The sequence below is a fragment of the Lissotriton helveticus genome, chromosome 9 (assembly GCF_964261635.1).
Source record: "Lissotriton helveticus chromosome 9, aLisHel1.1, whole genome shotgun sequence".
Taxonomy (NCBI): domain Eukaryota; kingdom Metazoa; phylum Chordata; class Amphibia; order Caudata; family Salamandridae; genus Lissotriton; species Lissotriton helveticus.
In genome coordinates this window covers 1,261,185,500-1,261,201,346 of record NC_136070.1, presented here as the reverse complement: position 1 = coordinate 1,261,201,346, position 15,847 = coordinate 1,261,185,500, and the positions used below count along the sequence as shown (strand labels likewise).

At 46.1% G+C, this 15,847-nt stretch overlaps 1 protein-coding gene across 6 annotated transcripts in view; it reads left to right on the top strand.

Annotated features, from left to right (window-relative positions):
- Positions 1-15,847, top strand: part of QRICH1 (glutamine rich 1) — a 190,136-nt gene that overhangs the window by 130,560 nt on the left and 43,729 nt on the right. For all 6 annotated transcript variants that reach the window (XM_078661804.1, XM_078661803.1, XM_078661808.1 and 3 more), the window contains 2 exons: positions 3,709-3,880; positions 11,612-11,766. In XM_078661804.1, the coding sequence (XP_078517930.1) occupies positions 3,709-3,880; positions 11,612-11,766 (327 nt within the window). The remainder of the gene's footprint in view (positions 1-3,708; positions 3,881-11,611; positions 11,767-15,847) is intronic.

Here is a 15,847-nt window from a genome sequence, read left to right as displayed (position 1 = left end):
TGGAACTGGACAACAGAGCATAGAATTTCTCTCAGAGCCGAACACGTTCCAGGCTTGCACTTCACACTAGCGGATGCTCTCAGCAGAGCAACAGACAATTGCCACGAATGGAAGATCAGTCAGCACCAGTTGGACAGAGTATTTGCATTGTGGGGATAACCAGCGCTAGACCTATTTGCCACAGACGTCAACACCAAATGCTGGACCTATGCCAGCAGGTTCCCCCTCCCGGAGTCTCGGTGCAATGCCCGATGCGATGGCCAGGGTTATATGCCTATGGCCCCCCCAACCCAATCCCATTGATCCCCAGAGTACTGACCAAAATGAAGCTGGAGCGTTGCCGCCTGATACTCGTAGCTCCCAGGTGACCAAGGCAACATTGGTTCCTGGAACTTTTTCATCTTTCGGAATCAAGACCCATACTACTGCACCAGTCTCCTTCCCTCATGACCAGGAATAACAGACCGGTGTGTTATCTGGACCCTTCATCACTGCACTTATATAGCACTGGCCAGACCCGAAGATATCTGAGCGCTTTACAACATTTGTCACGCGTAAAACACAGTATCACAGTAGTATGTACATTGACTTGTGACGCATCACATAGTATCGCCGTAAAAAGCACCATGACTCATGACGGGACTAGATCAGAGAGGGGAGGATAGAGGAGGGAGTCGGGAGGAGAGTGAGGTAGTGTGCTGCTGTGGGTAGGCTCCTGCATTTGGGCGATAGCTATCCATTCGGGAGAGATCAGTTGAGAAAGAGGTCTTCGAGTTGCCTTTTGAATTTCAAATAGGAGGGGGCAGTCCTGATGAGGACTGGGATGGAGTTCCTGATTTTGGACGCATTTCCTGAGAAGGATCGAGATGCGGGTTTTTTTCTTGCGAGTTTTCGGAGGGATAAGGAGCCGAGTGATGGCACTCCTGAGGTTTCTTGTCTGACCGGCCTTCTGGAGTTTGGAGGCCAGGTAGGCGGCTTTACCTGTGTGCAGAGCTTTGTGAGGCAGGCAGTTCTGAAGTTGGCATGCATTTCGATTGGGAGCCATTTTAGCTCTCTGAGTTCAGGCGAGATGTGTTCATATTTCTTTTCTCCGGTAACCATTCTGGCTGCTGCATTCAGATTTGATCTGCGGGGAGTGAGGTGCGATTTAACTGATCCTGTGAGGGTTGCATTCCCGTAGTCCAGCCTGGACAGCACCAGTGATTGAGTAGCTTGTATGAGATCGTTAGGAGGGATGAAGGGTTTTATTGTTGCTGTGTTCTTGATGTGTTTAACCATGTCTAATTGCATTCCTGGCTCCTGAGTCCTTGGAATTCAGGTACATGAATATCTCGCAGGAATGTAGAAACATTCTCACGAAATCTAGAGCAGAAAGTACCAACAAAACGTACAGGCTGAAATTGAAACAGTTCTGCTTCTGGTGCCAACGAAATTACTTTCATCCATTTCAAGCATCTCCAGAGCAGGTTTTGCCATGCTTCCTCTCCGTGGCAAAATCATGTCTGGCTTTCGCCTCAGTTAGGGCACATAGGGCCTCCATCTCTTATAGAAGACCTTCTAAAGCTCCCTCCCTTTGTGCTTCAAGCTTGGTGAAGCAATTTATGAAAGGACTTTTCTGCACCTTTCCTCCGGTGCTAGCACCTCCCTTGGAATGGAAGCTTAATGTAGTCTTAGCACAGTTCATGAAACGACTATTTGAACAGATTCACAGAGCTGAATAAAAGTTCTTAATGTAAGGTTGCTCTTCTTCTCGTCCTCACCTCAGCTAGGCAAGTGAGTGAAATACAAGCATTCACCATCAAGGAGCCTTTTCTACAATTTAAGGAGGATTCTGTGATTCTAAAAAATAATCCTACCATTATCCCTAAAGTACCATCTCAGTTCCACCTTAATGAGCCCGTTATATTCTGTTCCTTCTTCCCGAATCCATAAACGCCAGCGGAGCAGGCATTACATATGCTTGATGTTAAACGATTCATCAAGTTCTGCCTTCAGAGAACTAAGGACATCCGAAAGACTGTTCAATTGCTTGTGGCTTACGGCCAAGGCAGGGAAGGAACTGCGATCACTAAAGCTACTTTTGCAAGATGGATTTCGGCGGCAGTTCAGTTTTGTCACATCAAGGGTAACAGGCCCTTATCAAAAAGGACTAAAGCTCAATCCACCAAATCAGTAGCCATGTCAGCAGCCCTTTTCGCTGCAGTGACACTTGAGAAGGTTTCTCGTGCTGCGACCTGAAACACGACGGAACAACATTATGGCCTCTTTAGGCGATTATCCCTACCTTTTGCTAATTCATGTCCTTCCTGTTTCCCATCTCCCCTGCCTTTTGCCAAGTTTCCTATGGTCATTTTCTTGAATGAAGGATATTAATGTGTACTTTGTTTGATGTTGGTCAGGGTGGGATGTGCAGTTCTGTATGTATGGTTTGATCATTCAAAATCTCTCAAATTATTTAAACCTAACTAAGAAGTCATTTTGTGTAGGTTGTGGCAGTAGGACATGCAGTGGACACCACTTGCTGGGATATTAGTCAATGCTCTGGTCAGAATCCCAGATTTCACATTTGAAAGAAAGTGGAGCCTTTCAGAGTTTTTGTCCATGTTCAGTATGCGCCAGTGGGTATCCATTTACTCCTCGATCGTGTTAAGAGTTGGAAATGCTCAGCAGCAGAATAATCGCCACCTAGTTGACGTCAGCTTGGAGTCTGCAGCATACCTACAGAAGTACAGCATTGGAATGTAAGATTTAACTATTGGCTCAGCATAGATGTTGAATAAAGAGGACCTCTTGCGTATTCACTGGGCGTGTGAGCACAAAAGAAACTAAATGAGTGCTTTAACTTGGGCAGACTAATATTAATTGAACCTTTAACAATCGGTTTGCAGCTTGTTCTCTTGGCAGTTTCACAGGTCCTTAGAGGAACACTGGTATCAATTCCAGTGGGGGCAATACTTTAGGAATCTGTGATGAATTCTCTCCAAGTGCCTTATGATCCTGAGAGGATTGCCTCGAGAACCACTAGTAGCACCTCTAGCATATAACAAAAATCTTTGGGGAAAAAAGTAATATTCCAGTGCTCAAAACAAGATTGCATGTATAGAGCATTGCCTGTGAAATTGCAACGAATAACCTGCAAACCTAGAAAGTGAAATTTCTCTGCACACTCCATTTCTTCACTAGCTCATTCAAGCTGTATCTGATATCTAAAGGAATATCAGAAGGGGGAACATTTTTTTTTGGCTCTATATATGGAGATGTCACTTACCGCCAATAGACTGAAATTAGAAAGAAGGAATTTGCAGATTTTCACCCCTTTGAAGCTGTCTGAAGCATTCTTGACTTGGTGTAATCTACAACTTGTAAAGCTATACATTCAGAACACAATCTCTTTTGCTCAAGGGAGGGGTTCAGGCGTGTCGGTGCTAGGGATGGTCATGATGATGCGTGTGGGGTTAAACATCAATGTAGCTTTCCTATTCAATAACCTCTTGTTTTTATTATGAGGTGAACCTTTGCTTTAGAGAATACTGGTCCTTTCTCTGCACACTGTTCTGGTTGTTCATTGATAAAAAGGGAAGCAAGCACTTCCAAAGATAATGTGAAATAACTTGCCACAAGTTTTAATCCCATAAAACCTAAAGCATTGTTTGCTTTTCTCATATAGAAATCAGCAATTTAAGTGTTTGTTTGCCTTTTGGATCGCAGGCCCAAGCTGTCCAAGTCTCCGAAGTGGACCCTCAACCTGAACCGTCACCTGAACTTCTGCTCCCTAATTCCTTGAAGCCAGAAGAAGGACTTGAAGTGTGGAAACACTGGGCACAGATGAAGAACGCAGAGCTGGAAAAGAATACCCACAACCGATTAGCGCCTATTGGTAGTGAGTGTCTAAACATCCAGTCTTTTCACATTCCCTGTGTACAGAGTTGAATGCTTTGAAGAGTTGAAACATTTGCTTACTGGTGTTTAACTTGAGCAAGTGTGTGCTCCTGAGCGGTCCTTCACAAACATCTCCTCCTAGCACCTTTTGCCCAACCTTCTCAGCGTGGCTGCATGAAGTATTTTGGAAGTAGGAGCATTTTGCTCCATAATTTTGGAGGGTGTGGGAAAAATCATTGTTATGAATTAGACATGCTAGTTTCCGTTCCCAATGGTAAATATCCCAAGACGAGTAACAAATACATTTTCACTTGATCACAGATAGGTTTTTGATGAAAACCTGTACATTCTTTCAGATGAGGCAGCAATATGGTAGAACTCTTTGTGGCTTTGTGCGTTGTATGGTATGGAGCTGAACATGTTGACAAAAGAGAGCAGGTGGACACATTTCCGCATATCGTTTACTTCACATTGCATGCACTGTGGCCATTTTTGCTCCTGTTTAATCCGTTCATTTTGTTCTGATTTTTAAAGAATAAAGCCAGGTGCCTAAGTGCTTACCTGGAGCACTACTGGAGAAGTGAACTGGATCTGAGTTTATACTGGAAAACGTGAATTCAATTCTGTAGGAAAAGCAGAGCAAACATGGCCAGTCCAAATTTGTCTAGGCTCTGCCACCACTGTTACACTAATGGTTTTAAAGACAAAAAGCACACTCTTCGCAATACACAAACAGCATGGATATGGATGCATTATAAATACAGAAAGCAATATACTGCGCAAATGTGGCGTTATGACCCCTAATTCTGACCTAAGAGAGAAGTAATGCAGTAGCCTATGAGATGTAAGTGGGTGTTGAAGCATGAGTGAGGCTATGCCTTCTCGGTTAGGCAATGAATGCATAGTTTAGCAGCAGTCTGAGTGCTTACAAAATGCACAGGCAATTTGCAACCATTTGCAGCAGAGAGTCTAACATTGCACTACTGGTTGCCTGCTATGATGCTTGTTATTCGGTGAGTGTGGCCACCACTTATTTTACCATGGATTCATCCTAGCATGTGTAATTAGGCAAATGAAGAAAGCTAGTTCGAACCCTTGTGAAATCTTGTTGCCTCCTTCTGGATTTACTAAATGTGGTGTTCTGTTCAACGTGTGGAACCGGGGCATGCGTAACCCTTTTCCACGTACTGATTGAGATCCAGTTGAAAATGTCCCTCTCCAGCTTCAGGGTTGGGAACAGGAGGCGGTGACAGCATTGACTTCGGCTGCCATGTCAAGTTTGCTTTTGATGATGATCCTGAGTTTCTTCCCATGGGTGGAGAGGGAGGTGTCAGTCCTAGCTCTTTTAGCCACCGGGTGAATTCCCATGGGGATCTCGATTTCAGTCTTGTCAGTGTTCTGCTTCAGTCTTAATGCAGTGTGCGATTTCGGTCATGCAGGCATTGAACTTCATCCGGGTACTGGGCGTTTGTCTGTGAGGGAGAGAATGAGTTTGGTATAATCGGCGTAGAAGAGGATGTTTATCTTCAAAGCAGATGATGCTGGCTAAAGGCAGCATGTATGCGTTGAAGAAGGTCTGGCTCAGGGAGGGTTCAATTCACCTGAATTATAAAGCGCATGGCTACCCAATACGGGCATCCCATCGCTAGCAAGAGTGAGAGAAGGATAGTTAGGTTATTATTATTATTTATTGTTCAGTTAATTAAAACCATAACAAAAATGATAGTTGGGTGAAAAGCTAGGTTTTTAGTTTCTTTCTGAACCTCAAAAATGTGTCCTCTGTTCTCCGGCTAATCGGTAAGGAATTACAGAGTTTGGGTGCACGGTATGTAAAGGAGCAGCCTCCACTTCTGGATTTTTTGATGCTGGAGACCACCTATAAGTAAAGATTGTTAGACCGAAATGCTCTGATTGTCCGAAGAGAGGTGACCAAGCTGATGGAGGACATGTGAGCCCCCTTTGTGTTTTGCCCGATGTGTCATGCAGAGTGCCTTAAATTGTACTCTACAACTTATGGGCAGCCAGTGGTGAGTTTTAAGTGCTGTCTGTGCTGACTGAGTTTTTGCGATACCTAACAGTACTCGTACGGTAGCGTTCTGAATCATTTGACGTTTTTGACGACAGAGACTGGGATACCCAAGTCAAGGCAAGAAAGAATCCATCCTTAGATCATAATTCTACGCGACTCCTGTGGGTGCCAATTCAGAGTCTTTCTTAGGGCTTTGAACAAATGGAGGTGCACTGAACACAATACAGGAAGTCCAATTATATTTTCTTTATTTTCGTCTTGTAGTTCACAAAGACAGCCAATGCGTTTCGTTCCCCAAAACCATAGGTTTTTGGGACTTCATCAGGGCTTAAATTGATAATGACAGAATCTCACTAAGGTGATAATAAGTGGCGATTCCTGAAGTGGAAATATCGTCTCCCGTAAACGTCTAATAACAGACCTAATACATCACGATACAACTACGTTTTCAGGAGGTGGCATATGATAACAATAGTTCATGAAAGAGAGATAGATCCAAGATTTAGGATTATCAATTAAGAATTCCAGTAGTTCCACAATTGACGCCAATTCCTTAAGTAGAGATTAAATTCCAAATAAAGTGGTGGTGCCACCGTGATAAGTGGTCTTGTCTTCTGTCTGGAACGCCACCATTTCTTAGGGCTCTCAGAAGGCCGAGGCAGCAGCCAAACACCAGCTTTATTTGGGAGGCCATGGACTCTTGCAGTACTCTGTAAGTGGGTGACCGAGGCGTACGGTGCCAGGCTGACTGACTGGGTGCTTCCCGTTAGAAGGAGCAGATTCATTGGCGTGCTTATCGTTGGATTCCAATGTTGTGTAGGCGTTTGATGAGGATGGGGTGGTAGTATGTCAAATGCTACCGATGGGTCCAGGAGGATGAGGGCCACTGTGCCTCCGCGGTCCCGAGTTAAGTTGATGCCATCCGGTGGCAGCAGTGTGAGCAGTTCCCATGCTGTGGTTGGTTCTGAAACTTGTAGTAGTTGATGGCTGTTGAGGTATTCAATGAGGCGTTTGTTCATGATTTTCTCTAAGACCTAAGATTTTTGTCGGTGAAGGAGGGGATATGCTGTTTTGTTGACATTATTTGTGTGTGGGAAAAGTGTGAGTTTGCTGTTAAAGTTCACAGCGAGGTTGAAAGTTTTTGGTAACTTGGGCGGGGGGGGGGGGGAAACAGGCGAAGTCCTCAGGGAAAGGTTAGAGAGAAATGGCTGACCAAGCCAAAGAGCTGAATTTCAGCCCTTTTTCTGTTAACACATACCAAGTTCTTCTGCATCGACTAGTGACTGAGCAACAGTTGAATAACTTACAGACGTTGACACAATCGTCTTTGAGTTTGAATTGGAGGTCCAATGTCATCAGCATATATTTGGTACTCAGTCTTGTGGGAGCCAAGTATGACTGCCAATGGTGCCACATAGGCATCAAATAGAAAGGGTGATAGGGCAGGCCCTTGACTTGCCTGTAGGATGTCTGTCTTGAAAAGGGGGCTACAGTAGTACTTGCTTTTAACGTTCATCATGGTCTGATCAAAGAACACTGGGTTATTTTAGGTAGCCTGGATTGTTCTTACCTTTATTGTAAATATCTGTCGGAGAGATTTACCCCTTGTTTCACCAGTTTTAGGACAAGTAGGTAGAGTGTTGACCTTCTGAAGTGCCTGCTATAGACCAGAGAGTAACTATATAATTTCCAGTCTTGGCTGCCATGAGAAATCTTGACATAAGCAACAGCAAAAACATAATCCTTATGATGTACCAGGAAAGCAAAACATTAATGCAGACCCGTTAGGCAGACAAAAAGTGATGGATGCCATATGAATAGAAAATGAGATGACTTAGAAACACATAGATACCTTTGCCAAAAATGTTGTCTTAGCATCCAGATTTTACCATCCAAAATTACTGGGCAATCTCACCCCGCCCCCTTTAAAAATTACAGCTTGGAATTTTATTATTACTTGCAGTACGTGTACGCAAGTTCAAAGGGGTGTTTCATAACTCAACTATGAGACATTTGATTCAAAAACTACGTTTGTGGCATGTGTAGCTGTAGATACACCTACTCTGCATTCCCCTGCCATCTATTTTCGGGCTCGGATGTGTATAACTTGTTGTTCTTCATAGAAGTCTCTCAAGTCACAAGGTATGACTCCTCCTATGACTGGTAATGCGCAGGGTCATCAGTTCCATTGGTAGATTGTTGAGCTCCACTGTCCAGTTTGGACATGTGTAACTGTTGCCCCTAGTCAAAAGGGACACTTTTTGATATGGTCACCACCACTTTTTGCCTGGTATCTGATGCAATATTGACAGAAGGGCACTGGGTTTCTTCTAGCCAGGTCTCCAGTGCCAGTCTGTCCCTAAAACTGTACACCTGTTCCCCAATCGGCAATACCTTTAGCACTCCCTGTAAATCCCTAGTTAATGGTACCCCAGGTACTTGGGGCATGGAGTCCTAACGAGTGTTCTTCAGGGTTGCAACATGTATTATGCCACCCTAAGCACGAACATGCAAACTACCATTGCAGGCTGCGTGCCACGGTGCAGAAAAAAGTGGAGATACGATATGGCCCACCTCTTGTGTGCCATATCCGCAGACACTGCATTCAATATAAGTAAGTCACCCCTAGAGCAGCCTTACAGCCCTAAGGCAGGGTGCATTATATTACATGTGTCGTCATATCTGCTTGAGCGGATATGCCCCTGTGCTATCTAGTTTAATTACTAGATAGTACAAGTGAACAGGGAAGCTATCTTAAGTACATGTACTGGGCACTGGTCATTACTAGTTTCCCCAGCTACATGGAGGCTTTACTGAAACACCTAGTGTTTGATATGACACACCTAGTCTTAATACATCCCTACTGATGCCAATAGTGGATCTATTGAGACATGCACCCAGAGGGCACTTTAGAGGTGCCCCCTGAAAATCCACCAACCACTAGTGTACTGGCTGACAGGTGTAGACCAGCCTGCCTCCACAGACAGGTGTTTGGATCCCTGCAGGTGGCAGCCCTTGCTCATTGAGGGCAGAAACAAGGCCTGCTCCCGCCAGAGGTGTTGTCACCTCCTCTTAGCAGGATGGCTAAGTAATCCGCACATCAAAACAGGACAATATAAAGGCCTCTGCCGCCTTTGATATGCAACATCCGCTTCCCCAAACAGGCTGAATGCCACACTTGGCCACGACCCATTTGGCACCAGCCTGGCGGGAAAATAAGCTAGTCAGGAGGCTTGTTCTTTTTCAGGCTAGTTAAACCCCTGATGTGGGTTACCTATAGTGAACGTGAAAAGTGGAATTCCAACATCTTTATTTTGGGTGAAATTAGATACCATTGGTCAGTTTATGCCCACTCCCCACAGGAAGTGGTCATATAGGGTGGTGTATGCACCCTAATGGTAAGTAGTCCGTTGGCTACTATCAAACACTGCCCTCAATGTCCCTAAATTGAGTATTTAGATGATTCCCCTGGCACCAGGAACTCAGACTTGTCGTACACAAGAAGGGGGCAAAGAAGCGCGAAGGAGCGAGAACTGAGTACCAGCTGTGGAGTTTTTGGTGCCAAACCCTGCCCTGACTATCATGACACACACGTCCTGCTGCTGTGCATTTGCCAGGAATCCCAGTGGATTGCCAGCAATCCCCCTTGGGGTAGAGGAGTTACTCTCTTGCAGGCACCAAGTAGCAAAGCCCGGTTCACCATTCTGCTGCTCCCCGGTCTCACCGATGCAGCAGCTGCCCAGGAAGAGGCCACTGTGCTCCAGGAGGTCAGATCTGTCTCTCCACCAAGTGAAAGAGACGCAAGGACCAACCAGAGTCATACAGCATCGGTACCCAGGGCACCGGACCTCTTACAGCAACCAACGACTGTTTGAGTCCAATCTGGACTCTACGATCGGGCAGCTGATGAGGTAAGCCAGCACCGTAGAGATCCACTTCAAGAGTGGCCCAGCTGTCCTGTTTTTGTCACCTCTACTGACGAGACCGACCACCGTGAGTGTCAGTGATGCACTCACACACCCAACCTAACCACTCTGCACCCGAGCACCCCAGCCTGGGTTCCCGAGAACTGACTGTGCTTCCAGGGCCCGTACGAACTGTGCCCCCTTGTTGGGAGCTCCCAGATGTATTCCGGTCCCCAAGTTTTTCTTGTAGACCAGAAACCTCTGTAACTGGCTGAACAGATGGGAGAAACATGGAGAATGAGGAACTGCAGCTTGGTGAACTCATTCAGAAAAGGATTCTTACGGGAATCCCAGTGGTCGGATGCATCCTCTGATGGAGGATATTTTCTTTCACAAAGGAGCACAGATGCTGGTGGACAAGGGTGTGATGCTGATAATGGAATGTAGCACTAGCTCTGAAGACTGTGGACGACTAGTGTTGAAGCCCGAGCTGCTAGAGGCGTGGAGGTGACATACTTGAAGATGAAGGGATAGCGGGGCGTAGGAGGAAAAGCTTCCCCCTTTGGATCTTTATGGACTCTGCGGAGTGTGGCCCAGATGTTGATGCAGGGCTAACCTATGAGGTAATGCCCCTGGGTTGTGAAGAAAAGGCCTCTCTACTGTTCTCCAGCTATGTTTTATCGATCGGTTGTTGTAGAAACAAAAATGTATCCTCATGGAGTGTGAGAGCTCTTAACAGTTTCTATAAGAAGCAAAGAGTGTTGCCCTTCCTTAGGAGCTGGGCATTGTCAAGAGCATTCTTGCAGGAGAACCACCTTGAAACTGAAATTCACACCCGCTTGTTAATCAAGTGAAGATGACGTATGTATGCTTCTTAGAGCACCTCCTATTCTAGGCGCATACTCATCTGGATACACCGTGGTTGCTATTTAATGGAAAAGCTGTGTTTCTGGACATTAAAGGAAGATACTTAATAGTATTCAGGACACTTTGGAAGCCGTGTATGGATGTTGAATGTCTGTGCCCCTAATGGGGTGGAGATGACTTTTTACGATTTGAGTGGTGATTCCATGGTTGGAAACGTAGAATTTGTGCAGGTGACATTGTGATGACTGGTGCGATTAACAGAAACTTCCCTAGGCTAAGATGTACACAGTAAACTGGCAACTGAATCACCTGCTAGATGTTAGATTTCTGAGAATTTTTGGCAAGAAACAGGCTATTCATTTTTCTCTCCGCCACATGGCTTGCATAACCAACTAGAACATTTCTTTAATCACTTTATGGGTATGGATAGGACAGATGTTAGGTGTCTGAGAGTGTTGTATTTCATCCTTTGCTATGTATGACCTACCCACATTATAGGGTCTGACCTAAAGTTTCTGTGGAGAAGGAGGCAACAACCTGGATGATTCTCCTTTGTATTTCTTTGATTTCAAGAAGCATGTGATTAAGAGTCACCTACACCAACTGGGGGGTCTGCTAACACAAGATTTAACAAATGTGATATGATGAATGTGCTGATGAGTCTAAATGTCTGAAGGGGTAATTGTGGAACAAAGACAAAGCAGCCTGTATGCAGAAAAAGAGCTCTTAAATAGTCAGAACCAATAATCCATCTCTGTTTACATACACAATTCATCATCATGAATTACATATGAATAAACCGCATGAAAATGTATCCTCATATTGTGAGATGGTTTCTACACAAGTAGTTTTTAATTGTGCTAATTGCAGATATTAATGTGCTACCCATTGCTTGCGGTACTGGGATGAATTGCAATGTTTTGCTTTTTAGGACGGCAGCTGTTGAGGTTTCAGGAAGATCTCGTTTCCTCTGCAGTGGCGGAGTTGAATTACGGGCTCTGCTTGATGTCGAGAGAGTCGCGGAATGGAGATGGAGAGCCTTATGACCCCGATGTTCTCTATTACATTTACCTCTGCATTCAGAAGGTGGGTAAAACACTCCTGTTTGTTGTTGTGCACATACATGAATGCATCTCAAGACCGGTCTGTTTTCTTGTATTTTTGGCTTCTTTGACCACATTTGGTAGTTTGAGAGTAGGAAAACTAAGGGGAGTAGAGATAAAAAGATGAATTGGGAGCGGTGAAGGAAGGGGGCAAGGGAGAGGAGGGGGGGTGATTTTTCTTTAAAATCATAGTACCACAGTTTATTGACATTCTGAACGACTTGGTTTGAACTTAAAAAGAAAGCAGGCTACCATTAAGAGTGTTAGAATGCCAGGAAGTAAACGTAAAGATTACTTTACAACACAGTTTATTTTTTCCTTTTCTTCACGTTTCTGTATTTAAATACAATTTGGAGCCACCCACTCCTCATAGTCACTTTTGTGACGCTTGTTCTTGAAGTTCTAGGGCAATCAGTGGGTATGGGTCTGTACCGGTGGAGGGTATTGTGTCACCAGTACCAATGCATTCCTGTTTGAATTACAGTATCGTCCATTTCGTCACTTGACTTTACAGTGTGGCAAAGGCATGTAGTTGGTGTCTGTTATAAGTCCTATCTCAATAGATGAACCAACCTTTTGAGCCCATCCATAGTGCGGACATAAAGTTCCTGACTTGGAAAGTCGCTCTCTTGCGCGCCCTAACATCAACTACAAGGGTTAGCAAAATACAAGCTTTCACCATAAATCATCATTTCCTTCGTTTTACAGATGAAATGGTCATCCTCAGGACGAATCCCAAATTAATCCTAAGGTTCCTTCGCAGTTCCATTTACACAAACCTACCATTCTCAGGACTTTCTTCCGTGATCCTTCTACACTTGCGGAACGAACACTACACACTCTAGACATCAAGAGATGTCTTACATTCTACCTGCAAAAGACTAAGTCTATCTGCCAGACAGTCCAACTGTTCGTAGCCTATAGACAAGGTCGTCAGGGCACTTCTGTTTCTAAAGCTACCATCGCAAGATGGATAGCAACCAAAATCCAGTTTTGCCATGATAAGGCAGGCAAACCTTTGTCAAAGACAGTGAAATCACACTCCACAAGAGGAGTCTCTACATCAGCTGCCATGTTTGCTGGGGTCCACTGGAAAAAATCTGCAGAGCTGCGACGTGGAAGACTACGCATACTTTCACACAGCATAACTGCCTGGAGTCGATACAGCGTGCTGATGCAGCCGTGGGACAGGCAGTACTACTTGTAATGGTTATTGAGGCAGGTGCACCGCTTTTTGTGTAAATCACTTGTCCTTGATTTTTATTTTTTTGTACGTGCTCCACAGGTGGCGTCTGAACGTCCTATGACGCCTAAAGTAATCGACAAGAAAGTGCTCCTAATAGGACATTAGTTGCATCCCTGCAGGCACACAGTCACCCCTCAGCGCTAAATGAGGGTTCTGAACACAGGATATTCAAAGATTCTCCGTGTTTTATTTCACAAGGTATCTATGCATATCCATTTCATTTTTCAAAGTGTTTCAATCATTTTCTTATTTCACTGTTACACACGCGGCATTAATTGCGTCAACATCCAATGCATTTCGGGCATAATGAGCTGCCCTTCATCAGGGTACAAATAATGCCGGTTTCACTGCATTTAAATCGTCCAAGAGTCCGAGGGCTGTTCTCCTTACGATTGTCAAAAACCTCCTCGTAGTTCCGACTTCTGACTGTGTGCCTGCAGGGATGCAACTAATGTCCTATTAGGAGCACTTTCTTGTCGACAGGCAGTACTACATCATTTATTTCAGTAAGGTGAGCCTCTTTAAGTAGAGTATTTCTACTAAGGGTGCTTATTTGTTTTACATTACTGTTGCTATTCTGATTCAAGCATGTAAATCTATGAAAGATATTGCAATACTGGATAAGAAATAAGTTACCTGTAACTGCAGTTATCCAGTATTGGTATCTTTAACAGATTCACATGCATCCCACCCTCCTCCCCGTAGAGGCTCCCCTTGCACTCCAGTATTACTATCCACACTTGTGCTGGAAAATCTGAGGGATTCAGCCTCTCTTGGAAAGGTTCTAGAGGGTGCTGGCTACTGATTGGTTATTTTTAGGTTTGGTCCTTTTTTAGGAAAGGTGGTTGGTAGGCTATGAAATGCATGGTTGCCTCCATGATAGCCTGTGGAAGGTTTTTTCATTACTGCTTTATCTATATTACCGTGGGACCCCCACTTTGACAACAAAGAGTGATGACTGCAGTTACAGGTAAGTAACTTATTTCTTTCTTAAAGTTTCTTCGGTTTGATCCAAACTAACCTAAAAAGGAAATAATAAAAAATATTAAAAAACCCACACCGGAAAGCGGTCTCAACCAAGTTCCAGAAATGTAAAAAAACTGCTTTTTCAAAACCTTACGTAGACGTTTCTGGGTGCTAAGTGAATCTACAGACCCCCAGGACCACGCACACAATTCAGCGAAGACATCGCCGACTTCATCAGCCTGCACGCCCTCCTCTCCGCTGACTACATCCTCCTCGGGGACCTCAACTTCCACCTGGAGAACAACAACGACCGCAACACCACCACCCTGCTGGACAACCTCGGTCTCAAGCAGCTGGTGACCACCCCCACCCACTACGCCGGACACACACTCGACCCTGTGTTCTCATCCAGCAAGGACATCCCCTTCAGCCACGCCACCGGACTCCACTGGACGGACCACAGCTGCGTCCACTTCAGCTTCAGAAGGACCACGATCCACCAGCAACAGGCCGCACGCAGAAGCTGGAACAAGATCACAGCCGACCAGCTCGCGACCTCCCTGAGCATGAACCCTCCCACCAGCGCAACTAACCCAAGCCAGGCGGCCACCAACCTCAGGAAGTGGATCAGCAACTGTGCAGACAACCTCGCCCCTCTGAAGACCCCGCCTAGCAGACCCGGCAGCAAGAAAGCCCCATGGTTCACCGACTAACTCAAGAGCTCCAAGAAGAACTGCCGAGCACTCGAGAAAGCCTGGCGCAGAGACCCAACACCGAACAACATGACTGCCCTCAAGCCCGCCACCCGAAAACACCACCAACTGATCCGCGCCACCAAGAAAACTGCATTCAAGGAACGACTGGACAACAACGCACACAACAGCAAGGAACTCTTCAACATCGTTAAAGAGCTCTCCAACCCCAACGCCGGAATCAACGACATCACCCCCTCGCAAGACCTCTGCAACTCCCTGGCCTCCTACTTCCACAACAAGATCGCGGACATACACAACAGCTTCAGCACTCAACCGACGCACGCCACGACTGAACCACCGCCCCCCACCACCACCCTCCGCGCCTGGACCCCGATCAGCACCGAAGACACCATCCGCACGATGAACTCCATCCACTCCGGATCTCCGACCGACCCCTGCCCTCACCACGTCTTCAACAAGGCCGACGCTGTCATCGCACCCAACCTGCGGGACATCATCAATACCTCCTTCGACACCGCTACCTTCCCGGAGGGCTGGAGGCACGCCGAACTCAGCGCTCTACGAAAGAAGCCATCAGCCGACCCCACCGACCTCAAGAACTACCGCCCCATCTCGCTGCTCCCGTTTCCTGCAAAAGTCATCGAGAAGACAGTCAACAAACAGCTGGCCGCCTTCCTCGAGACGAACGGATCCCTCGACCTCTCGCAGTCTGGCTTCCGGGCCAACCACAGCACCGAGACCGCCCTGATCGCAGCCACCGATGACATCCGAGCCCTGCTCGACAACGGAGAAACAGCGGCCCTCATCCTCCTAGACCTCTCCACGGCCTTCGACACTGTCTGCCACCGTACCCTAGTGCGGCGCCTCAGCAACGTCGGAATCCAGGAAAAGGCACTGGAATGGATCATCTCGTTCCTCGCCGGAAGGACACAGAGAGTCTGCCTCCCCCCGTTCAGATCAGAAGCCACCGAAGTCATCTGCGGCGTTCCTCAAGGCTCCTCGCTCAGCCCAACCCTCTTCAACGTCTACATGAGCCCCCTCGCAGCCATCGCACACCAACACAACCTCAACATCTCCTACACCGACGACACCCAGCTGATCCTCTCCCTCACCAACTACCCCGCCACCGCCAGAGC